Genomic DNA, 27,463 nt, shown 5'->3' on the forward strand with positions numbered 1-27,463 from the left:
AGAATGGCAAGAAGCTCCACACATCTCACGAGTCTCTGCGCAATTTCAGATAACCCTACGCGTTTCATCCGGGTATTCGGACTTCTTCAGGGGTTGAAACGCTTAGGGTTATCTGAAATTGCGCAGAGACTCGTGAGCTGTGTGGAGCTTCTTGCCGTTCCTTGTGAAACAGCTGTCCTTCCATTGCAAAGACCATCACACTGTCGCTGACTCCGTAGCCTGCCACCTCCCTTACCATTGGAGGAAAGCTGAGGAAGTTCTGTGACGGCATACTCTGTTTGGATGCGGAAGAGACAGATTCTATCCAGAGGACTCGTGTGTAGTTGTACTATCGGTGTCGCTCCTAACCCTGAGTTGGTTACAATGCTGTTTATTATCGTGGAGCTTGTGAGTGTACTGGAGCTCACTGCTCAAAGGATTTTTTGTTTATTAAACTGTATTGTACTATGATCTTTTCTCTTTTCTCTTAACACATGTTGATCTGATTAGTGAACTACCATTTATACAAGAGAGGAGTTCTTGCACTTTGTGTACTCCTCCTGTTGCCTATTGAGGGATTGAGGAATTCATCACACCAGCATCATCTCCTCTTGGTGATATTAATTTATTTAATTAATTTTTTTGTGATATATTATTGGGTTTGCGCTTACTTTTTCTTGCACTGAATGCTACAGTGTAGTGCAGAGTACCATAGGCAAAGGTATTCAGTGCCCCACCTGCCGTACACACACTTAACTGCAAAAACACAAATAATAATTCTGTCTGACCGCAAACAAAGTTCCAGTGTCCCAGTAATGGCTCACTGCGGCTCAGAGGGACGAGGTGCATGGCAAGGCCACGGATTAGGTGAACACTATTTGAGACCAAGAACACATAAATCATGTACCATCTACAGGTCTCAATCACACATGAAGTTAACCTCCACCCTGGGCTGCTGCAGTGTCTGGCACTGAGTCTCTGTGATCTTAGCTGTGAAGATAAAAGGCTTCATAGGGAGACAAAATTCACAAAGCTCTCAGGAATGCTCCACATACAGAGCACAGGAAAATAATGTAAACAGGCCCAGTATTCTGCGAATTTCTTTGAGTCTCCATGAACTTGCTGCACTAACTGTGTACCTTCACTTTGATGTTGTGTCCCCGTTGATGTGTGTTGACATCACCTAATTGGTTCAAAAAACACGGTCACGTGTCCAGATGCATTTCGTCACCTGTTACGGTGACTTTATCAGGGGGGGTGACTTAGTACTCCATGCAAATGTCTTATATAGGCTACACATAAAACCTTAACCTGCAAATGTGGTCACCAATATATACGGTGCACTACACGCCCATTGTGCACAATATAAAATGGAATTATGACCCATAATGTTTCCAAAAATTTTGTAAGCTGTCAAAAAAAAAGGAATCCAGAGGATTTAAAACGAATGGGGTTTGGGGATATTTCCCCATCAGTTCTGGGTGGAGACAGGTTTAAAATATTGTATAAACAAGAAACCTACCGGATTTTGAAAATGAATAGTTTATCTCCAAATAGTCTTAATGAAGATATTGATACCAATAAGATTGTTTAATGGATAATGTTCCCTTATGCTACCGATTTACAGGTTTCAACTATTGCCTTCAATCCCTATCGCAGACAGAAGCAGCGGTCTCCCAAAATGGTGCAAGCAAGATTAATACATAGAAGCCGTCTGCTGCAGGTATATGTTTGCATGGGTTGTGACAAAATAATAACTTTGTGCTAATATTTGTCATTTGATACATAGAAATAAGGGAGTAGAATCACTCACTTGTATTGTATTTTCAAATTATTTGCCTACACTCTTCCATAAATACAAGAGCTACGTGCATCACTGTGAACTATTGTCAAATAAGCAAAAACAAAGCAGTGATGCTGTATGAGAGAAAAGAGAAGAGACCCTAAAGAACAAAGACTTCCATTTTGGAGCACACTGAAAGGCTATATTTAAAAGCTTAACATATCAATAAAAATAGGGCATAAACCACAAAATCACAAGAAAATTAAAGAGGGAGAGAGCTGCATATGGTGCAAATTGAGACTCCATACAATATATGGTATACTCCGTTTAGCCTCACCAAGTGTAGTTTATAAAATAAGCAATGGTACTGCTGAATGAGCTGGAAGTATTCAGGTATTGTGGTAGTAGAGAAGGAGCATTCTTATAATTGCACTGTTAAGAGCCAGCTCCCAAGTATTTAAACAAGTCTGGCCCAGGGAAGGGATACTAAGTAATTGGATGTTTAGTTCATTCAGCAGAGCAGTTAGAGAGGATAAATATAATTTCCTCTATTAGAATGACAGAAAACCTCCTCTTACCCAGTGAGCCGAGATTCTGGCGATTCTCCATCATCACATCCTTGTAATTCTCCTTATGTCCTTCTAAATACTCCCACTCCTCCGTGGAGAAATAAACAGCAACATCATCACACTTTAAAGGTACCTGAAAGACGCAGTATCTAAACTCAGTATCCACACAAAGCAATTGGTCTATAAGTATCTTCTACTTCTGGAAATGCCAGGGGAGCAACGAACAGGGCCGCTTTATACATTAGGCCGACTAGGCACAGTGCCTAGGGCCTACGAACCTTTTAGGGCCTACAATATTTCACATGAAAAAATACCTAAACAAAAAAAATCACAAAATCAGAGAAAACAGCAAATTTTAATTTAAAATGCCTTCAAAGTATCGATACCTTTAAATATGAAAACAAAAGTATCGATGCCAAATATCGCTAGTATCGAAAGAAACAAGCAAACAACGAAATTAGCATAAAAATGAGTAAAAATATCGGATACACAGAACTCTAGAAATAAAAGTGCCTAGGGCCTACGAAGGTCTTAAAACGGCCCTGGCAAGGAAGACAGGAAAATACAGATACATACTGTAGGACAAAATTTGATCAAGAAAAGGCTGAAAGAAGATATAAAGATGGAAACATGCAACATTGTACAGCAGCCCTCACCTGTCCAGTCAGCAGGTGAATGATCTTGTTGATGTGTTCCAGGATCTTCTCAGACATCAGCTTCTTGTCATTGCTTCTCTCATGTATCAGGGAGTTAGTTGGAGGCTCCATGTTCTGGGTCCTGCAGAATCCTTCCGGCACACGGGGACTGCTGCTGTCAGGGACATGCTCATTGTGCTTCTTCACAACAATATAATCCTACATATTGAGAGAGACAGTAATAAATATCACTATGCAGAGCAAGAGACAGACATTAAAGCCTCAAATTCCTGCAAATGTATTACTTTGCAGAAAGAGGGACAAATCTCTTGTCAACATCTCTATACATCAGTAATCTATTCAGTAGCTTCCCCTCCACTTCTGCTTATTGTTTCACTGACTTCCCTGCTTCAAACTCACTGACTCCACTTTGTTTATATGAGCACAACGATCATGGATCACATTATGGGCCTCATTCTGTAAGCGTCGATAAGGCACTTATCGAGCACTTATCGGCCAAAATGGCTACTCGTATTCAGTAAGCCTCGATATTGCCGCAAAATTTTATGACTCAAAGAAAATCGCCAATTGAGCGGCGATCAGTCACTTATCGACCATTTTCGGAAGGATCATAAACTCGCGCAATTCTAGTACCCGCGAGTCGCCTGTCACCACCTATCGCAGCCCTAAAAGGCAAGCTTCTCCCCAAATCCAATTCACCTCAAAATTTAGGTAAATTGGTGGGGAGATGTGTCGATGAGCTGCGATGTCAGGACTTAGAAAAAAACCAGACCCTTTTCCTGCCTCGGATTGATGCGGGTGTCTCCGGAGCTGATAGCCATTAATACAGGCCCACGGCATGCATCCGATGCAGGAAAAATGCATTTACAGCAACTTCATTACCTTAGCGGCTAACCGCTAAGGTAATGAAGGGGTTAAACACCCATGCCAGGCTAACTGTGTCTAGAGAGGGTGCGTGAAGGGGGAATTTGGCCCTTAGTGGCTGTTTAGGCCTTGCGGGGGGATTGCAGGGGGACTTAACCCCTTCATTACCTTAGTGGTTGATACCGCTAAGGTAATAAAGGGGCTAACCAAACCGCTAACCACCCGCAAGGTCAAGACACCCATCCTTAGGGATAATACACCCTTCACCCACCCATGAGTTCAAAGCACCCACCCCGGACTGACTATGGGCATGATAAGCCTCTATAGCAGGGGGGCGCAAACCTTTTTCCCTGCGCCCCCCTGCCGGCTGTCCCCTCATTCCCGCGCCCCCCCCAACCCCAACTTACCCGCGCTCCGGTGTAATGACGTCACGTTGCCATAGCAACGTGACATCACATGACCTCGCAGCGTCATTTTGATGCCGCGTTGCCATGGCGACGCAGGGAGGAAGCCGCCGAAGCCACGGTAAGTAAGGTTTACAGAGGCCCTGCAGCTCCCCCTAATTTAAGTGCCTTCGGGAAGCGCGCGGGGCCTCTGTAAACCCCGCGCCCCCCGTCGGCAGTGTCGCGCCCCCCCTGGGGGTCGCGCCCCACAGTTTGCGCACCGCTGCTCTATAGTACTCAATGGGCACCCTAATCACAATACATTAATGCACCAGACACCCAATAATAAAACATAACCAAACTCCAAAAAAACACACTTCACTAAATAAAAACAGTAGCCAGCTAATCCAATGAATACAAGTAATAACAACATCAACAATGAATTAATGAAACCATTAACCAATCAAAACAATGAATTCCTAAAACAACTCTGAATTATTTTAAACAGTAACCAATCAAACCAATTAATTACTAAACCAACTCAAAATGAATACTAACATTAACCAATCAAACCAATTCATTTCTACAACATCAATTAATTAATTTAAACATTAAAATACAAAGAAATAAATTCAAACAATATCTGAAATAACCATTAAACGCTTTAGCTAACATAATACAATATTAACTAAAAACGAACAACAATCGCAAACATTTGATTACCATCAAGAAGGAAAAAACAAACAATGACATCCACATAAGAAACTGTAAATAAAAAAACAACAGCAATAACGAGCCAGAAATGCTCCCCAAATATTGTCATAATAATGTATTAATCTGTACCCTAAAGTGGTACAGATTAATATATTATCAGTCAATGGGCCTCCCCCCAAAAAATCAAAAAACACATCCAACGAAAAAACCTATTAAAAAAGACATTTACAAACATTCAATATATGACTTACCATAATAAGCGTTGGCCATCCGACTCCCGGGGAAACAGGAAGCTCACGTACCTTGAAGGCCTCCAACAGCATCCGATGCCATCCGCCATGAAGATCCGGATCAGGTATCCAAATCTTCTTTTTTCTTTCTTTAATCACCTTCTTCTATCTTCATCTGTCACCATTTCATGATCTTCTACCTTCATCTGTCAATCCAAAAAGCCCCATGGTAGATCCCAACCGAACTTTAATTTTTTTTTTAAATGACGTCACGAAGCCGGCGTCACATGGTATTTCAGCCAATCAGATCGTGGGAACCAATTCCACACTCTGATTGGCTGAAATACCATGTGACGCCGACCATCTTGGATTTAGTGACGTCCTCTTATAGGCAAATGATGCACAGCCATTTTGATTGGCTGGATCATTCCCTTTAAGTGACGTCATTTAAAAAAAAAATTAAAGTCGTAACATCGTTTTAACAGCCAATCAGGTGGCTGTTAACCATTTGAAGGCTAAATGTGACATCACAAGCCCTATTTAAGGCCGTGACGCCTCATTCGAGCCCAAGAAGATGACGAGACAACATCGGTTGGGATCTACCACGGGGCGTTTTGGATTGACAGATGAAGATAGGAGATCAAGAAATGGTGACAGATGAAGATAGAAGAAGGTGATTAAAGAAAGAAAAAAGAAGATTTGGGTACCTGATCCGGATCTTCATGGCAGATGGCATCGGATGCTGTTGGAGGCCTTCAAGGTACGTGAGCTTCCTGTTTCCCCGGGGTTGGAGGGCCAACGCTTCTAATGGTAAGTAATATATTGAATGTTTGCAAATGTCTTTTTTAACAGGTTGTTTCATTGGATGTGTTTTTTGATTTTTGGGGGGGAGGCACATTGACTGATAATATACTGCTGCGGCAGCTTTTATTCTAACAAATCACCATTTTTCCCTGGCTTGTTCCTGGAATGCAACGCTCTTCAGCTGGCGCATGCCGCGTTCATTTTGCGTTCCCAGCCACGGGTCATGCCCGGCTGACGCGCGGTTGATGTGTTTATTGATAATGGTTCAGGATTTAATAGGCTGCAATGCTTCGCGTGTCCGCCAGATGGCAGAAATTCATGAATTGTAATGCGCATGCGCTTCAGTAATGTGTCGACTTGCAGGTGTTTCGTTTAAAAAAGATACCACAGTGTGCTATTGTAACTTGGCCTTGAGACTGAAAGAAGGGGTTGCAAAAATGTATCAATTTAGGCTTTTCATATTAAAGAAAGACAAAGACCAATTTCAGTTATAGTACACTATTCTACAGAGACCCGCCCGCCATGAGTGTTCAATTGCAGCCCGCTTTCCAAAAACCCGACAGAAGTTACGCGTATTTGATATGTGCCGCGATTAATGCAACAGAGGATAAGATGGCAATAGTTGTTCAAATTTATCAGTATTTTATCGAAAACTATGACTTTTACAAATTTTCGCCAACTCCTCATACGTGGTAGCGTGCAATAAGGAAAAGGTTATGTAGCGATCCCTGTTTTCATCGTATTGAGCCACAATTTGTTGGAGGGTATTGGTGTGTATCACCGGATTTTTCCGGTATCTATGATCATGAAGGCGGCAAAAGGCGAAGGGTCGTGTTAAAACCAACTAAGAAACAACAGTCGCTGCCAAGCAATGCACCAGCACCGGCTTCCAATGACGGTCCCGCCATCAGTGACAACCCTGAGCCTGAGCCTGAGGCTGAGCCGGATTTCACGTGCAGTTTCGATGAAGCTTGCATGTACCTAAGCAATTTCCAGCGTCACCAGCTGACTACAGGTGGTCTAGTTAAGAAAGCTGGACTGGCAGTGGACCGGCGCCGGCGCCAGCTGAATGGGAAATACTATGGTGAGTATTGTTGCCGTATTATTTTCTGTTTTTTTTTTATTTTGACAATACAGTATCAATATCGGTGCGATTCCAAAGTCAAGCGATTCTCCTGTAAGCAATATCATTGGCTGAGCGGCTTCTACAGTACTGTACTGCAGATACTGAACTATTGGTGGAACGCTAGGCGCATGCGCATGTGAACAGGAGAAAATTATTGGTGGGGCTGGCTGGGTACTTCTATAGGGGGCTTAGCATTACTGTACATTAAAACTTTTCTTTTTGTTTTTCCTCAGAAAAGAAAACGGCTAATGGGGGGATTTTGATGGTTCCTGTGTAATGGATTGGATAAAATGCCTATTTCTTCATCTGTAATACTTTGCTATGATTCCTTACTCAAAATGGCTACCGCAGCTATCCCTCCCTTCAAGTAAGGAAGATGGCACCGAGGAATTCCACTCAAATGCTGATGTGTCCAAGAAAACCTACAATAACAAGACCATATAAGGAAAAGACCTAACAAAGAACCAATGAGACACTGCCCTGTGTATTGGCAAACAACCTTTAGACCTGAGACAGCTCCTTTGCATACAAACCCCCCTTACAGCCCTATATAGGAACGCAGGCTGTAGTAATAAAGTCAGACATTATCATTCTGAACATGTGTCAGCGTGATTTTTTCTCAGTGCACGCATTACCTACGTAGGAAACTAATCTGGATGGGGACAGATACTCTGAAGACGTTTTGGTCTGATCCAAAATATCCAAATCAGCTGGCGCCCAACGTGGGGCCCTGGGTTGTGAACCAACAGACAGCCGTGCGCAGAGGGACCGCGGTGGACCAAGTGCGGACGCGGCAGGAGACTGATCACCTCTGGAGTACGGTAAGATAACATTTATTATCTACCGATACGCACTGTCTCCGCTGTTGGTCTATTTCTGTGTCTCATACGGCTGTCCGAAGGTCACCTAAAGACAGGTCTTGCTCAGAGCCCGTTTTAAACTCAAACCTGTTACCTAGAATATCTGTCACCTGGTATACGTTTACATGTTGTATATGTTAGTCAGTGCCGCAAGTGGGAGGCCAAAGTGGAGTGGGATTTTTGCCGGCTGACTAGGGGTCTTGTCACTGTATGTTGTAAACTTGGTGGAAGGAGGGGAAAAGGGGGAGTAAGGGATAGTCGGTTCAGAGAGGAACACATGATCTCTGGAGTGACTGCGTGGTTAGCGCGTTGCAGAGGGAAGGGGTGTTAAGGCGCGTTACGGTTGGTAGCAGCGCGGAATCCTGACGATTGATTCCTGAACAACCTTTTTTTCTCTCTCGTAATCAAGTTGTATGTTATGTCCAAAATGTGTTTGTGTATTAGTGTTGAGAATTCATGAGGACGGGTGGGGATTGTTGAGAGTAAAAGAGATAGCCCCTAGACGTTAAACTGCCCGAACTCCTGTTTTTTCCGCATTAACGTACGCTTTGCAGTAAGAAAGAAAGAAAGTGAATAGGAAAGAAATAGCAAGTGAATTTGCTGATCAAGGCATATGATTGTGTTGTGGAAGTAGGTATTCAGGGTTATTTTTATGAAAGTTTTATATGCAGAAATTGGGATACAATTAGATACTGTGTATATTATTTGGAAGGGAAAGAAAGTGTTATAAGTGAAGGGAAAGAAGGGGGAAAAAAAGCAGGGCATTTTTTGCTGGTAATTGCAGTGTAGCTTGAAAAAAAAAAAAAACCATGGGAACACAGGCAAGTAAGACTGAAAAAGGAGTCTTAGCCTGCCACGTAGTGGCGGAAAGAGAGAGAACAGAACGAAAATGAATGGGAGCAGCCCTCCCGGTAACTGGTAAAGATTTATTTAAAGGGTTTGTTCATACTGGCCACACGAATGGGTCTTTTAAAACCAGAAAATATTCTTTTTCCTTCTGTTCTAATAGCAACAAGAAAGAGGGGTCTTTTTCTGTGGGAGTGAGAAGCTCAGTGAGCGCCGTCTTGTGTGTTTTTGAATCCCACAGGGAAACATACCTTACGTTAATATGGGTCAAAAGAATTCTGTTGAGGGACAGAAGGGTCCCGCTGCATTTATTTTATCATTGCCAGGACAGAAGTTAATAAAATAACAAGTGAAAAAGAAAGCAAATTTAAGGTGTGGCACCCAAAACCCCCAATGCAGGGAAGATTGTTTTAATTGTGGTGTGCAGCGCCACGGTGTGACTGATTTACCTATACTCACTCCTTTGTTACCTTCGCTCCCAGCTCCAGCAGCACCCCCACCTATACAACCCACTACCCCGCCCACGAATGACAAACCAACCTTGACTGCCCATGTAGCACAACTATATCCTGTACTGCAGGTGGACGGTTCCTATTACACCCCGACTGCGCCCCTAATGCCCCTGATGCCCCTGATGCCAGCCCTTTAACCCCAAACAATCACTGCCCCAGCGGTAGGGATTCAAGTCTACCCTGACACAACAATAGCACACAGACCCAGCAGCAGTGTCCACTATAGTACGCCTGGTAGTTTTGACTCAGATAGTGAGTCACAGGCCGCTGCACAGGAGGCAAACATGACCTGGAATACTAACCCCAGACACCCCCCAGTACCGACCGCAGCCCAAGGTTATATGGGCAGACGCCCAAGCAGGTAAAAGGCGCCCCAATAATGTATGTTACCTCACCCCCTTCCTGGTAGACACAGGTGCAGCCAGGAGCGTAATTAGAGCTGCAGACATACCCGACCCTTCCTATTTGTCTGATATTGATGTTTTATGTGTGGGGGTAGACGGCACTCCGCGCTCTAGCCCATTAACACGACCCCTGCAGATAGGTCCCTAACCTGAACTATTTGCACGATTTGTAGTTTCCTCTACCTGCCCGCTTAATCTGCTTGGCGCTGATGTTTTATCCAGGTTACAGGCCTCCATAATATTCTCCGAGGACAGCACCATTGATGTAACCTCCCCGCTCTGGGAGTCAGATGTCTCTGCCATTTGTTCCCTTCCAATACTTTTGGCATTAGCGGACAAACCCTCTGCCGCCAGTATACCACCCGCTGTCATGGATAGGATCCCATCCAAATTATGGTCCACAGGCCCTGAGGATATCGGGCACCTAACGGTACCACCCATTGTTGTACAGCTCAAACAAGGGGCCCCACTTCCCCGTAAACTGCAATACCCCTCTTTTCCCTGTGAAGAAACTCACCGCGAAGGGTGAACCTGATAAGTATAGAATGGTTCAAGATCTTCAAGCAGTAAATGATGCAACCATTGTACGATGTCTTAACAACAAATCCCTTCAAGATGACCCCAGAGGCTTCCAAGAATTTCACTGTTCTCAAACAGGTAATATCCTCGGCCCCTGCCTTGGGCCTCCCAGACTATGATTTACCTTTCAAGCTTTTCGTATCAGAATGAAATGGACATGCAACTGGAGTGTTAACACAGCCACACGCTGGCCGATGTCGACCTATTGGTAATTACTCCAGCCGTCTCGATGCTGTGGCTCGTGGTGGACCGTCCTGTCTTCGTGCTGTCTTTGCTGCTCAAGCACTGCTGGATAAAACTTCGGATATCGTTCTAGGGCATGACCTCATTCTCCTGGCACCACATGACATTGCTGCTATTCTTAATCAGACACAGCCAAAATATCTGTCCACTGCCAGACACATCAGGTTGCAATGCTCGCTTCTCATTCCAGACAATGTCACCCTTCTCCGGTGCCAAGTGCTTAACCACTCCACTCTTCTTCCACTTCCCGAGGGGGAGATGTGCAGGGACACGAACAAGAACAAAGCACAGCTGGAGTCGACCTACCCCATGATTGCTTCGAACTCATGAAGCTAGAAACAGCTCATCTGCCCACGGTGAGTGAAATGCCGATACAGAACCCAGATCTAATTCTGTTTGTGGATGGTTCTCGATATGCTGATTAACAAGGCACCTACCATACGGGTTATGCTGTCACCACAGACTCCGTGGTCCTACTGGCAAGCACACTACCATCAACAGCATCCGCACAAGAGGCCGAACTACAAGCTCTCACTGCAGCGTGTAAACTGGCAGAAGGACAAACGGAGAATATCTACACTGACTCAAGATATGCCTTTGGTGTAGCACACGATTTTGGCATCATTTGGCAAACCAGGGGATTTCTGACAGCAGCAGGAACACCAGTGAAACACAGCTCAGCCATACAAGCTGTGATGGACACCCTACTCCGTCCAAGCCATGTGGCCATCCTAAAGGTAAAAGCCCATGGGAAACTGAACACAGAAGAAGCCAGAGGAAACCATCTGGCGGATGCTGCGGCAAAACAAGCTGCCAGCGGGATACGAGAAGTGGAAGATCGAGTGGACACGACAAGGATGGTTCCATTAATGCAGAACCTCCCAGTAAATCGAGAATATCTGAAGAAGTTGTAAGAATCTGCAACAAAGGAAGAAAAGGAAAGCTGGAAGAGAAGAGGTGCATCACCCAAGAAGGAATTTATGAGTACAAAAAGAAACTTTGTCTGCCACGGGCAATGTACACTGGCGACACACTTTATTCGAGCTCGGCTAGTCCCACGAATTCGGGTATACCCGGGTGTATTGAGGTTTGTGACTGTTTTCTGCCCGAGTGCATTGGGTTATTTTCCAGGCAGGGAATGAAGCATTTTATTCCCGCTGGCTGCAATACTGCACAGTATATATATATATACTGCATTACAATTCATGAATTTATGCCATCTGGTAGACACGCGAAGCATTGCAGCCTATTAAATCCTAATCATTATCATTTAACAGATCAGCCGCCCGTCAGCCAGGCATGAACCCAGGCTGGGAAGGCAAACACAACGGGGCTTGTCAGAGGTGAGGAGCGGCGCATTCCAGGTATCTGCCAGGTACATACTGGGTAATTGCTCGAATAAAGTGTGTCGGTGCAGTATCCTGCTGTGGTACAATGGGCACATGGAGCAGCACATCTCTCTTAGACTCTTATGAATGCATTGATCGACAAATACTATGTGGCGCCTGGAATTACCCCAATGACTAGTAATTTCTGCAAATCATGTACAATTTGTGCAAAGTGTAACCCAGGACGTGTGGAAAAACCACAGCAGAAACACCTTGCAAGGCCCTTATACCCTTTCCAGCGTATCCAGATTGACCATATTCAGATGCCAAAGTCGGGCCGTTTTGAATATGCGTTAGTAATTGTAGATATGTTTTCAGGATGGCCAAAAGCCTATCCTGTCACCAAAATCACTGCGAAAACAACAGAAAAAAAACTCCTGACATAGGTGGTTTGTAGATATGGGGTACCTGAAGTAATAGAAAGCGACCAAGGCCCCACTTTCACTGCTACGCTAGCTAAAGAAATTTGGTCCGCGCTAGGGACCACCCTTGCTTTCCACACCCCATACCATCCCCAGAGTAGCGGAAAGGTAGAAAGAATGAATGGCATACTGAAAACTAGAATGTTGAAAATGGCCCAGGAAACAAATATGCCCTGGCCAGATAGTCTACCCATTGCTTTGTTCAGTGTTCGATACACCCCACGAGGGGAACATGCTCTATCCCCATTTGAGATACTGTTTGGTACAGCCCACAAACTTGGTTGTTACTACCCACAGCAGAAGAACATTTTTCAAATATAGTGCTCAAGTGACAAGATATGTAATAAACAATAATTTCTTGATTGAAGGTAATAGGCTGGGTTTAAGGTATATAAATGAGTGAGGTATACATGGGTGAGTATATGTGTCTGACATCTGAATAAATGTCCTGGTGAGTGTGGGTAATGGAGATATATGAGCCCCACCCCCTCACTGCCAATGTGGACTGGTACTGACAACTTGTAAAAACACCAATAAAATACCTCTAAGTACTGTTTAAGGTACAAACTCACGTGACCTTGCCCATTGTGCCTTCTGGAATGCGTGCTTATGCCAGTTGAGATGATTCAGGTAGCCACAAGTGTAGAGTTGCAGCGCACAGCAAAGAACTGGATCCACGGGACTGCAGCAGTTTGATAAAAATAAAGTTCTTTATTGAAAAAGCATGGTGCAGACAGGAATGGGTGCAGGAAAAAAGCCTCTGTCTCTAACGCGTTTCACGCCTGTGTGGCGCTTCGTCAGAGAGTACTCTCCGACGAAGCGCCACACAGGCGTGAAACGTGTTAGAGACAGATGCTTTTTTCCTGCACCCATTCCTGTCTGCACCATGCTTTTTCAATAAAGAACTTTATTTTTATCAAACTGCTGCTGTCCCGTGGATCCAGTTCTTTGCAGTGCGCTGCATCTCTACACTTGTGGCTACCTATACTACCCACAGCAGTTACAAATGCAGTCTGATGTTTTGACCAAATATGTAACTGCCCTAGCGCAAGAACTAACCAATATGTGAGTGTTTTCTTCTATTCCAGATCCAGATCTAGATACCGGGACTCATAGACTCGTGCCCGGAGACTGGGTACTCGTGAAGAGATTTGTAAGGAAACACTCCCTAGAGCCCAGATATGATGGTCCTTTCCAAGTTCTGTTGACCACAGCCACATCAGTCAAACTAGCTGGCAAGAACACCTGGATACACGCCTCTCATTGCAAGAAGGTTCCAGCTCCCAACGAGGACACCTCAGAAGGAAAATGATGCTATATATCTTTTGCTTGTTGGGTCTAGGGTGGGGGGCACAAGAGATTGCTATCACCCAACATGAAGGGGTAGTCACATTTTGGTATAATTCATAGAATACTCATGTAGCTACCTTCTCTTTTGATTATTGTAATATAGTCCGCTGCCCCTCAACACATTGGCAATGTAATCTATACAGCAATGCCGGTTTCAGGTCCACTTATATATGCGTAACGGATTCCTACTGGGGACAGGAATGTGATTACTGGGGAGCAGTAGGATGGAACATGGGAACAGATTGGGGATACCGACCACAAAATGGTCAAGCAAGAAAAAACGGGATGGCAAAAGATTCTTGCCAAAATAGGCATTGCAATAGTTATTATTTTTGTTTTGTTTGTGATTATTGTCTGCTGTGTTCTCCCATGTTTTAAAAAATTTATGACCAAAGCTGTTGACAATAGCACTCCTACCCTTTTTCTGCAGTCAGATAATAATACTCCACTCTCGGAAGATGGTCCATTTACTCCGTTACAGTCCCTCCCAGTTAAGTATAATAGTATAAATCCATAGGGACAGCATCTGACTTCCTTATGTGCAAAGTCTGTGGCAAGGGGGGTCATGGACAAGCCATGACTCGTCTAACGTACAGCACAAAAAAGTTCCCAGGCACATCTGGACAGATGAGTTAGTATACATCTAGGGACAGACTCAGAAATAGACATTTCAAGGGGGACTGTGATGGATTGGATAAAATGCCTATTTCTTCATCTGTAATACTTTGCTATGATTCCTTACTCAAAATTGCTACCGCAGCTACCCCTCCCTTCAAGTAAGGAAGATGGCACCGAGGAATTCCACTCAAATGCTGATGTGTCCAAGAAAACCTACAATAACAAGACCATATAAGGAAAAGACCAAACAAAGAACCAATGAGACACTGCCCTGTGTATTGGCAAACAACCTTTAGACCTGAGACAGCTCCTTTGCATACAAACCCCCCTTACAGCCCCTATATAGGAACGCAGGATGTAGTAATAAAGTCAGACATTATCATTCTGAACATGTGTCAGCGTGATTTTTTCTCAGTGTACGCATTACCTACGTAGGAAACTCATCTGGATGGGGACAGATACTCTGAAGACGTTTTGGTCTGATCCAAATTATCCAAATCACCTGCACATTGCTGAATCGGATTTAAAACCCCACGTCTACAGTTTTTTTGCCCTTGTTATTGATTAGAATAGTATACTGTACCTGAAACAGTACTGTATGCTGATGTTTTCCGGCCGTACAGTACACTGTGTAATAAAACCGAAAAAATAAAACTATGTATTTATTCTACATGTACAGTATCAACAGGTGTATAGTTTACTGCTACAGTACATGTGTGACAACATTTGTCAGTCAGTATGGTTTACAGTCACATGTTTTAAAAACAAATTCTTAATTCACAAAAAAAGCAAAACGCAATATCTCCTTTATTAAAGAACGACAAGTCAATACATACTGTATACTGAACAGTGGCATGTTGTGCAAAACAGTCTGCACCACTACAGTCCTCGACCCAAAATACAATACATTCTTTGATATCTTTAAAATATAAATATATAAATATAATTTAAAATAATCCGTTCTGTGGGTCTGAGCGGGTTGAAATTTGCCTGGTCCTCATGCGGAAGTACCCTTGCCATAGTGGACAAATATCAGCCTTCCACGTCCCCCTGAACCGGAGATCCAAAAGTACAGTTTAAAAGCACATTACAAAAGTGGCATTTTTCTCCCATGCAAGTCAATGGCAGAAACCTAAATTTTACTATTACCCTGACTCCGTTCTGTTGCCACGAGAGGGTCGCTATTTGCCATGCAATCCTGCAGGAACTAGGAATACATGGGGATCGAATCTGAGCCCTCTAGGTTGAACATAACCGGAGTTATGGGTTCCAGGTTTCTGCTCATTCTGACTTAGCCGTTTCAAAGCAGCGCGGCTTTCTCCGCCATTACGGTCAAGGATAGGACCCTCCTCGCCGGCGTGAAACTTTCTGGCCGCCATTACTGGTCGGACCCTGTTGGAGTTAAGTGAGGGGGTTCCTAACATCTAGGGGCAAAATGAATTTTATTTCTAGGTGCCCTAGAACAGAAGTTCCCACGCCAATTGGCAGTGAGCTTGACTGAGGCCCTAGTTCCCACGCCAATTGCGCGATCATTGCTCTTTTTTGACAATGTTGCCAATCTTGCGGCTTTGCGGTCTGGCAGTAAAAAAAAACAGTTTTTGGTGCCTGAGGCACAGGGAGTTAAAGTGACTAGCTTTTTATGTACTGTATTTGGGGTTTGTATTTGGGGGTTTATTGATCAAATTATTATGATTATGATGAACTGCCTTTTGAAATTACAGTACTGTACTCTACGGAATCAGTTATTTTTTTTGAACTGCAGCACAACTAATCCTTCAGCCCTTGCTGCTTAATGCGCGCATGAGTCACGCACCAACCCCCTCTCTCCACAGAGTCGTTAATGTTCTGAATGTTGCCATTGTGTTCTTAATCTGTCCGTAGCCGAGCTACAGTACAAAGCATCAGTGTGTCTGCGTGTAATCACACCAACCCAACCAACCCCCCGCCCCCCCCAACCCTTAGAGGCTTTGTAAGTAGAGTAAAAAGAATATTAACTGATTCATGTTGTTTTTTCATTCATTCTCATACTATCGGGGGGGGGGAGCTGGTGTGGTTGTTGTCAATGATTATGATTAGCAGGAAAGTGAATAAATATTTATTTTATTTTATCATGAACCAAAAAATACAAATATAAAAATAATCATGAATAATACATGGGGCAACATGAATAATGCACATTTATAAGAATATTATTTAATGATATATACTGTAATGTATAATATATATATATATATATATATATATATATTGTGACAAACGGCTTACTCCGGGGCTCCGTCGTTTGTCCGGGACTGTTTAGAACACGGTCTTTTAGGGTAGGTTAAATGATGAGGCGTCACGTACTGTTCCTTTAAACAGGCTATGCCTGGTTTATTCAGTCCCAGGCACTGAGACTGCCACAGTGCATACAACAGAAAACAGATCAAAACAAAAGCTGCTCACCTGAGCGATAACTTAACTTAGATATCCCTGACTCAGGGTTGGAAGTGGCTTTTCCACTTCCAACATCAAAACACGGTACTTTTGCAGTCTTACACAAATGAACAGAAAGATTGAACCTGTTTGGGGAAGAGGCTTCTCCCCTCTGTAGTTCAGCAGCCTTCCAGCCTCCTGGCTCTTGTGGGGAGACCAGAGCAAACAGAAAATCAGTCTTTCATACCTGATTCCTAATTAGCATGACAGGTGACAGAAATCAGGCAGCAGACAAACTCTGGTCTGGATCTCTCATCCCTCAGTTCCAGCGCTTGCCAAACTGTGGGATGGAGTGTATGTATTATAAGGCTGCACTCCCAGGCCAAACAGGATAGAAACTGTCTAGTATCCTGGGAGCCCTATATACAGAATTTATTACCATCCCCTGGTTTCTGTCACATATCCTCCCCCCCAGCTCAGACCTCGAGGGATGAGCGACCATGGATATTAGGGAGTGCATCCTTGACAACCCGTCAGCATTGCCATGTTTGTGCCCTGACCTGTGTTCCACAGAAAATTTAAAGGGTTGTAGGCTTAGGAACCACCTGGTCACTCTAGCATTCTTTTCCCTGTTTTGTCACATCCAGGTAAGGGGTGCATGATCTGTGACCAACCGGAATTTTCTCCCCAACAGGTAGTATTTGAGCGTCTCTACAGCCCACTTTATTGCGAGACACTCTTTCTCTACTATGGAGTAATTTTTCTCCTGGGGATTTAGTTTCCTACTTAAATAAAGGATGGGGTGCTCCTCACCTTGAGACTCCTGGGAGAGTACCGCCCCCAGCCCTACCTCAGATGCATCGGTTTGGACTACGAACTCTTTGGAGAAGTCAGGTGTGACCAACACTGGTTGGGCACAGAGAGCTTCTTTCAGGCTTCTAAAGGCCTGTTCGGTTTCAGGGGACCACTTTACCATTAGCGGTCCTCTTGCTTTTGTGAGGTCAGTTAGTGGGGTTGCCTTAGTTGCAAAATTGGGAATAAACCTTCTATAGTACCCAATTAACCCCAAAAAGGTCCTTACTTGTTTTTTTGTAACTGGCCTTGGCCAATTTTGTATCGCCTCCACTTTGAGTGTTTGGGGTTTGAGTAAACCTCTGCCAATAGAATATCCCAGATACTTGGCCTCCTCCAGACCAATAGTGCATTTAGCGGGGTTAGCAGTTAGTCCAGCAGACCGGACTGCGTCAAGCACAGCTTGGACCTTTGGAAGGTGGGATTGCCAATCTTCACTATGGATTACCACATCATCCAGGTAGGCGGCAGCATACCGAGCATGTGGTTTTAAAATTTTATCCATCATTCTTTGGAATGTGGCGGGAGCTCCATGTAAGCCAAAAGGCAACACCTTATACTGAAAGAGGCCGTCTGGGGTTGAGAAGGCTGTCTTTTCTTTTGCCCTTTCTGTGAGGGGAACCTGCCAGTACCCTTTTGTTAGGTCTAGGGTTGTGAGATATCGGGCTTTGCCCAGTCTCTCTACAAGTTCATCTACCCTGGGCATAGGATAAGTATCAAATTTTGACACCGCGTTTAGTTTCCGGTAGTCATTACAAAACCTTGTTGTACCATCTGGCTTTGGGACTAAGACTATAGGGCTGTTCCACCCACTTTGGGATTCCTCAATTACACCTAGTTTTAGCATTTTTTTTAACCTCTAAACTTATAGCCTTTCTTTTGGCCTCTGGGATTCGGTACGGTTTAAGGTTAACTCGGACCCCCGGTTCAGAGACTAGGTCATGTTCAATTACGCTAGTTCTACCTGGCCGTATAGAGAAGATTTCTTTGTTTCTTTTCACTAAATTCTGAACCTCTCGTTTCTGATGAACAGACAGGGTTTCAGCTATGCTAACCTCTGGGTCAGTTTCTTGATTCTCTGACGGACCTGGGGGTACTAGGGTTAACAAGACTTCTCTATCTTTCCAGGGCTTGAGTAGGTTTATATGGTAAATTTGCTCAGGTTTCCTCCTACCTGGCTGTCTTACCTTATAATTTACTTCTCCCACTCTTTCCAAGACCTCATATGGCCCATGCCATTTAGCAAGGAATTTACTCTCCACGGTGGGAACCAGAACTAGTACCCTATCACCTGGAGAAAAAATTCTGACCCTAGCACCCTTATTATATGTATTCCTCTGTGCTTCTTGAGCTTTCTCCATGTGTTCCCTCACTATGGGTAGGACTGCAGCAATGCGGTCCTGCATCTGGGCAACATGCTCTATTACACTTCTGTAAGGGGTAACCTCGTGTTCCCAAGTCTCTTTGGCTATATCCAGTAAGCCCCTTGGGTGTCGGCCATACAATAGTTCAAATGGGGAGAAGCCTGTGGATGATTGGGGAACTTCCCTAATGGCAAATAACAGGTACGGTAACAAACAATCCCAGTTTTTCCCATCTTTATCAACCGCCCGCCGTAACATGCTCTTTAAGGTTTTATTGAACCTTTCCACTAAACCATCTGTTTGTGGATGATAGACTGAGGTTCTGAGATGCTTGATTTTTAGGAGTTTACATAGCTCTTTCGTTACTTGGGACATAAATGGTGTTCCCTGGTCAGATAGAATCTCTTTAGGAATCCCGACCCGGGAAAACAGAACTACTAACTCTTTTGCTATGTTTTTAGCTGAGGTGCTACGTAGGGGAACTGCCTCCGGATATCGGGTGGCATAATCTAATATTACCAATATATGCTGATGTCCCCTAGCAGACTTTATTAGGGGTCCTACTAGATCCATAGCAATCCGGTCAAATGGTACCTCTATTATGGGAAGGGGTACCAATGGGCTGCGGTACGCCTTGAACGGGGCGGTGATCTGACATTCTGGGCATGAGGAACAATAATTCGTAATTTCTGCCAGAACCCCAGGCCAATAGAAGCTTCGGAGAACCTTTTCTTTTGTCTTTTCCACCCCTAGGTGTCCCCCCAATGGATGACTATGTGCGAGGTGTAATACTACGTTACGGAATGTCCGTGGTACCAACAATTGTTTAGTTGTAACTGATTTCCTTTTATCAACCCGATATACTAGGTCGTTCTCTACCTCGAAGTAGGGGTAAGCAAGTGACCTATCTGGTTGGCCAGGAGTACTATTCTGGTCCCGTATATTTCCCCTTGCTACCGCTAATGTGGGGTCCTCCCACTGGGCCTTCTTAAAACTCCCAGGACTGACCTCTAGGTCAGCGAGGGTCTTATCCGGTTCTGGGTTGGTAAGTGTCTGCTCAACATCTTGATTTGGGGTATTCCCTACCAAAGTAGTGATGGGGAAGGGAATTTTACAGCACTCCTTCTTTTCCCCCTTCTTATTTGGGCCCTCGTCAACCTCCATTTCTGAAAAAGGGAAAGGATTTGTTTCTTCTAATACTTCGTTATGGTCCGCTATTGAACTCTGGGCGCTATTCTGAGCGGGGGACCACATTTTTAGAAAATGGGGAAAGTCGGTCCCTATTAACACATCATGTGCCAGTTTGGGTACAATACCCACCTTGAAATCTAAAGAACCAAACTCTGTTTCAAAAAAAACATCAACAGTGGAATATTCATGATTATCCCCATGTATACAACAAATTGCCACTCTTTGTGAACTGTTTCCCTGTTTCTTTTTAATGGGCAAGAGGTATTCGGACACTAGTGTGACCATGCTCCCAGAGTCAAGAAGTGCCCGAACCCTCTTACCATTAACCTTTACAAATGCCCACAGATGGTTATTCAAGGGGTCCTCTGGGCTAGGGCCCATACATTGGGACAACAGCGAATAAGGTTCCACGCTGTTGCATTGCATGGGCTCATCATTTAGTGGGCAGATTTTTGCTGTGTGGCCCCTCTCATGACAATTTACACATTTAGGTACATAGTCTGTGTCCCACTTAGAGCCTTTTCCCGGCTCCCCATGTTGGCTATTGCCCTTAGTGTGCGAACCGCTGGTGCTGCGTGAAGGTGGTCGCCGCTCTTCAGCGCCCCTTAACCCCGGTACCCTTTTACCGTCTCTGGAAGAGTCCTGGAACCTCGGGTAGTGGGGTTGCTCCACGACTGTGGGTTGCGGGTGCTCTTCTGCTGCATTGTACCTTTCTACGAGGGCCACAAGCTCATCCGCATTGTGGGGGTCACTCCGACTGACCCAACGGCGTAAGGCAGAGGGAAGTTTCCTCAAGAACTGGTCCATGACCAACCGTTCCACGATGTGGCTGGCTGAGTTGATCTCGGGTTGTAGCCACTTCCGGGCGAGGTGGATGAGGTCATACATCTGGCTTCGGGTGGCTTTATCCATCGTGAAGGACCATGCGTGAAACCTTTGGGCGCGAACAGCCGTGGTTACGCCGAGGCGGGCGAGGATCTCGAACTTCAATTTTGCATAGACGTTAGCTTCGGCTGGCTCTAGATCAAAGTAAGCCTTCTGGGGTTCGCCGCTTAGGAAGGGTGCGATTAGACCAGCCCACTCAGCTTCTGGCCATCCCTCTCTCTGTGCCGTGCGTTCAAACGTGAGAAGATAGGCTTCCACATCATCCGAGGGTCCCATCTTCTGAAGGTAGTGGCTTGCCCTGGTCATTTTCGGAACTGGGGCTGCCACTGCCAGTGGAAGGTTACTGATAGTCCCCCTCAGGATCTCGAGTTCCTGCTGTAAGCCCTGAGAGAACCGCTGTTGCTCCTCTCTCAGCAAGCGGTTTGTCTCTTGCTGGTTTGCATTCGCGTTTTGCAGGGCTTCATTCGTCTGTTGCTGGTTTGCATTCGCCTGTTGCTGGTTGGCATTCACCTGTTGCTGGTTGGCATTAATCTCTTTCTGGGCTATTAGCAGCTGTTGCTGGGCTGCATTCGTCTGCTGCTGGTTTGCATTAGTTTCTTGCTGGGCTATTAACAGCTGTTGCTGGGTTTCATTCGTGTCTTTCTGGGCAGCGACATTGCGTACCAGCGCACCCACCACGTCTTCCATCTTGTTTGCAGAGGATGAAAAAAACTTTTTTTTTTTTTTTTTTCAAAGTTCTTTAACCCGCAGACCCCCTAGTGCTCTGCCCGCATTCTCCACCATATGTGACAAACGGCTTACTCCGGGGCTCCGTCGTTTGTCCGGGACTGTTTAGAACACGGTCTTTTAGGGTAGGTTAAATGATGAGGCGTCACGTACTGTTCCTTTAAACAGGCTATGCCTGGTTTATTCAGTCCCAGGCACTGAGACTGCCACAGTGCATACAACAGAAAACAGATCAAAACAAAAGCTGCTCACCTGAGCGATAACTTAACTTAGATATCCCTGACTCAGGGTTGGAAGTGGCTTTTCCACTTCCAACATCAAAACACGGTACTTTTGCAGTCTTACACAAATGAACAGAAAGATTGAACCTGTTTGGGGAAGAGGCTTCTCCCCTCTGTAGTTCAGCAGCCTTCCAGCCTCCTGGCTCTTGTGGGGAGACCAGAGCAAACAGAAAATCAGTCTTTCATACCTGATTCCTAATTAGCATGACAGGTGACAGAAATCAGGCAGCAGACAAACTCTGGTCTGGATCTCTCATCCCTCAGTTCCAGCGCTTGCCAAACTGTGGGATGGAGTGTATGTATTATAAGGCTGCACTCCCAGGCCAAACAGGATAGAAACTGTCTAGTATCCTGGGAGCCCTATATACGGAATTTATTACCATCCCCTGGTTTCTGTCACAATATATATATATATATATATATATATATATATATATGCAAATATAGCTGTATGCTCATCTGCATGTCTTAGGCAGGTCTGCAACCCCGCCTTTCCCCATTATCACCCAGCATACAGCACTTCCACTGCAGCAAGGGATTCTGGGAAATGACATGCAAATGAGCACACAGTGTCACTTTTTGCCTCAATAACCATTTTTAACATGGTTCCCTATAGGCTTAAGCTTGCTGCATGGTCACAGCTTTGAGCACAGCCAGGGTTAAGGTGCATATCCAGAAAACCACCCACAGACAGCTGTTTCGACCTTGATGGGTCTCATCAGTGTGGGGTTGATTTTACTGGGAATGCAAGAGAGGCTATGGGATAGGCTAAACCATAATACTGAGTTAAGTTATGGTGAGTAAAAAAAGTGACAAAAACCCTCCACAGGAAAGCAAATATGCAAATATAGCCGTATGCTCATCTGCATGTCTTAGGCAGGTCTGCAACCCCGCCTTTCCCCATTATCACCCAGCATACAGCACTTCCACTGCAGCAAGGGATTCTGGGAAATGACATGCAAATGAGCACACAGTGTCACTTTTTGCCTCAATAACCATTTTTAACATGGTTCCCTATAGGCTTAAGCTTGCTGCATGGTCACAGCTTTGAGCACAGCCAGGGTTAAGGTGCATACCCAGAAAACCACCCACAGACAGCTGTTTTGACCTTGATGGGTCTCATCAGTGTGGGGTTGATTTTACTGGGAATGCAAGAGAGGCTATGGGATAGGCTAAACCATAATACTGAGTTAAGTTATGGTGAGTAAAAAAAGTGACAAAAACCCTCCACAGGAAAGCAAATATGCAAATATAGCTGTATGCTCATCTGCATGTCTTAGGCAGGTCTGCAACCCCGCCTTTACCCATTATCACCCAGCATACATAAGTCTGGCGATCTGTCATTGGAAAAAAAGGACAATTAGTTTAAGAGATACAGTACAGTACACAGTGAAAACAGTGGGGAAAAAATGAGACACAGTTACCGCACTTATTCCGCTGGCGTCTTCACCCAGTTGATACCGCGCTCAAGGATATGCACTGTTGACGCGGTGTGCTTCGGATCGTAGTCCTGGTAGAAGCCGTGACCATTGGGGAACTCGCGTGTGATGTATTGCACTATCTCAGGGACAATGTTGTCTTGGAAGAAAGCTTTATTCATGATTCCTATAGCAAGAAAAGAAAAGTGCTCAAAAAACTGCACAATAGTACAGTGCATACAGTAAGGCAACACTAGTAAAGTACAGTGCATAAGGCTACATTATATTTGATATATTTTACCTTCAAAGATGACAATGCATCCTGGTCCACGAATAGATATGGCACCCCACACATGCAGCTTCATGGGGTGTTTTGGCCGCGGCTTCAAAGATATGCGGCCTTTTTTGTGGAATGCAAAGCTTGCAAATCTCTCCAGCGACACAGTAGACTCATAAGTGATGATGCAATCCTGGAAAGTCTCCCCACTGTCGATCCATGCCTGGCCCTGGACAACTCTTTTGATTTTGTTTGCGTCCCGTATCATGGGGTACGCTCTGTAATGACAAGGAATAAAACATTTTAGTGGCACAGTACAGCACAGTTTCCTAAACAACACTTTTACCGCCTGTACTGTCCAGTACTAACCTCACACGTCCATATTTCCATCCAATGCTGCGTCTCATCTTCTTTATGCTTCTCTCGGATACAGTCAGATTGTGCTTTTCCTGCAGTGTGTTTTTAACCCTTAATGCACTCCTCTCATCCTTCTCCTCACTTATTTTGTCCACCAGAAGAGTTGTCTCTCTACAATGTAAAGAAAAAATATTGTTTTATTAATATACAGCAATATAAAATGTATATAAATATAATGTTGTAATATAAATATACATCCTATATATACTGTTGTACTATAAATATAAATATACAAAATATATATACTGTTGTAATATAAATATAAATATACATCCTATATATACCGTTGTACTATAAATATAAAAAATATATATATTGTTGTACTATAAATATAAATATACAAAATATATATATACTGTTGTAATATAAATATACAAAAAATGTATACTGTTGTACTATAAATATAAATATACAAAATATATATACTGTTGTACTATAAATATAAATATACAAAATATATATACTGTTGCAATATAAATATAAATATACATCCTATATATACCGTTGTACGATAAATATAAATATACAAAAAATGTATACTGTTGTACTATAAATATAAATATACAAAATATATATACTGTTGTACTATAAATATAAATATACAAAATATATATATACTGTTGTAATATAAATATACAAAAAATGTACACTGTTGTACTATAAATATAAATATACAAAATATATATACTGTTGTACTATAAATATAAATATACAATATAAATATACTGTTGCAATATAAATATAAATATACATCCTATATATACCATTGTACGATAAATATAAATATACAAAAAATGTATACTGTTGTACTATAAATATAAATATACAAAATATATATATACTGTTGTACTATAAATATAAATATACAAAATATATATACTGTTGTAATATAAATATAAATATACATCCTATATATACCGGTGTACGATAAATATAAATATACAAAAAATGTATACTGTTGTACTATAAATATACAAAATATATATACTGTTGTACTATAAATATAAATATACAAAATGTATATACTGTTGTACTATAAATATACAAAATATATATACTGTTGTAATATAAATATAAATATACATCCTTTATATACCGTTGTACAATTTTCTATATTTTTTTTTGTTAAGTTTTATAAATATACTTACGCGTTAGTTCCCCTTGGTGCCCTTTTGCGGTCTCTGTTTTTTCCGTATGCATGATAGCACACGGTGGTTGCTGGCACAATGAGGTCAGAAGTAGCTAGCCAGCGCTGGATAGCAGCAATTCGTTGTCCGCTAGTGTACATCTCCTTAATTCGCATGCTGATGTCCTTTGAAATCTTTTTACAGGCATTGCTGCGAGTAGAAAAAAATACAAACACAAGAATGTGTATTCGATGTTTAGTCGATGTGTATTCTATGTGCAGTCAATACACAAAATGGATGGTGTATTTATACGGTAATGACTCACATTAGAGTATGCCCACTTTCAACACCTGTACCTGGTCGCCATGCATAAAAGGTTACAAACTTTGCATAGCCCACCACTCGCTGATCTTTATCTGAACTTGCCCTTGTCCAGATACTGCATTACTGTATGCCACCTGCTTCCATGGAGCAACCCCGATTCTATGGATGCAGGAACCAACTCGCCTCTGCCGTGCCTGTCATGCTGAAAAAGCGAAAGGCGGCAGCTGTTTCCATGCCAAGGCAAAAGCGACAGGCTAAGGCCAATAAAGAAAACCTTCTGCTGACCCCAAAGGCTAAGGGTTTTCTTAGACGTACTGTCGCGGCCGAGTTCATTCTAACATTTACCTGGTCTCGGCTGCGACAGAACCCGGGCGCGCGCCGAGGTGTCCCGTGCGCGCGCCGGAGCCTCGGAGGATCGGTCCTCCAATCGAGGCACCCCTCTCCCCTCTCCGGGTCCACCGGTCCCCCGGGGCCCTCCACCGCCATCCCCCACATCTCGGGACACCAGGGCTCCCTTCGGGGAGCCCTGGGCACTCACGCCGTGCATGCAGGCTCCCGATGAAGTGTGACCGCGCATCGGTGACGCGCGGCACGCCGAGGGGATTCAGTATCAAAGCCGGGAAACCTCGCGGCTTGCGGCTCTAGCCGCATTAGAATAAACTGTGTAGGTACTGTAAGCCTCATTATGTCAAGAAGATATACGGTGATGTGCTCTCTACGCAAAACGAATGGCAGCCTGCCCATCGAACCCGCAGACCACTTCCTCCAATACGCTTCGACGATTCTGCTGTAGCTGTCCCGGAAATCTTCAGCCGTCTTCTCCACCCCCATCTTCTCCGGTTCTACCCGACGACGCCGCCACCTCTGAAATCCACGGGTCACTTTCTCCTTTGCTCTTAGACGACTCTGCTTCGTGCCCAGAAATCCAAAGGTCACTTTCTCCATCCCTCTTCGACGACGCTGCCGCTTCTCCTCTACCGGGTATCCACAGGTCACCTCCTGCACTCTTCCTCGATGTCGATGCCGCTTCTGTCCATGGAACCCCCATCTCATCCTCCGTTGCACCCATCCCCCCAGATGTCCAGACGCCATGCACAAGAAGCAGCTCATTAGACCGGATGCTGAATGGGATAAGTGTGGATCTCCCCGGGAATTCTATTGTGCTGGCAAAGATAGATCTGCTTCTGGAGACAATGCTAAATGTGGAGCAACGGATGCTACAAATGGATCAATGGATGGATCGACGGATGGAGAAGATAGAGGCTGACATAGCGAGCATACATTATTTGCTCAGTGCTAATGCCCCTGTTTCCCCGACGCCGGAGCAGGGGGGTGACATGGATGTGATGAATGGGACCTTCGACCCCCTTCCATCACCAAACGCACCCCCTCCACCAGAAGATGCAGTGTACATATATGCCGTTGAGGAGGACATGACAACCCCGTCAAGACCACGCCAGGAGACAACACGGCGACCACGACTGGAGGAAAGCTTCCTCCCAGACAACCTACCATCGCCCGTCGCCTCAAGCACACCTACACCCGCTCGCATCGATACGGTGCCCGACATCACCCTGTGTGATCTGCCACTGGCACTCTGGGAGAAGAATAGGGTGAAGAGTGCTGGTGCACCCCACAAGTATGCCTTGTTCATATTTAAGCACCATGTTCCCTACTCTTTGTACTGCGAGTGGGCCTTCAAAGTGAACTACGATGGGAATCGCGTAAAAAAGGCGCTTCCTGTCAATTTAAGGAAAAAAATTCTGGATGAAATGCGGCGCTTTTATCCAATTACAGATCCTGTAATGAAAGGCGTTCGAGACTGCATTAATGGCGTTTTGCGCCATGCAAGGAATCGG

At 44.2% G+C, this 27,463-nt stretch overlaps 1 protein-coding gene across 5 annotated transcripts in view; it reads right to left on the bottom strand.

Moving 5' to 3' along the window:
* LOC142464295 (uncharacterized) overlaps positions 1 to 27,463 on the bottom strand; it is a 181,565-nt gene that overhangs the window by 12,595 nt on the left and 141,507 nt on the right. For all 5 annotated transcript variants that reach the window (XM_075567769.1, XM_075567771.1, XM_075567770.1 and 2 more), the window contains exons 7-8: positions 2,988 to 3,185; positions 2,341 to 2,464 (exon numbers count right to left, since the gene is read on the bottom strand). In XM_075567769.1, coding sequence (XP_075423884.1) covers positions 2,341 to 2,464; positions 2,988 to 3,185 — 322 coding nt within the window. The remainder of the gene's footprint in view (positions 1 to 2,340; positions 2,465 to 2,987; positions 3,186 to 27,463) is intronic.

The sequence above is a fragment of the Ascaphus truei genome, chromosome 12 (genome assembly GCF_040206685.1).
Source record: "Ascaphus truei isolate aAscTru1 chromosome 12, aAscTru1.hap1, whole genome shotgun sequence".
Taxonomy (NCBI): domain Eukaryota; kingdom Metazoa; phylum Chordata; class Amphibia; order Anura; family Ascaphidae; genus Ascaphus; species Ascaphus truei.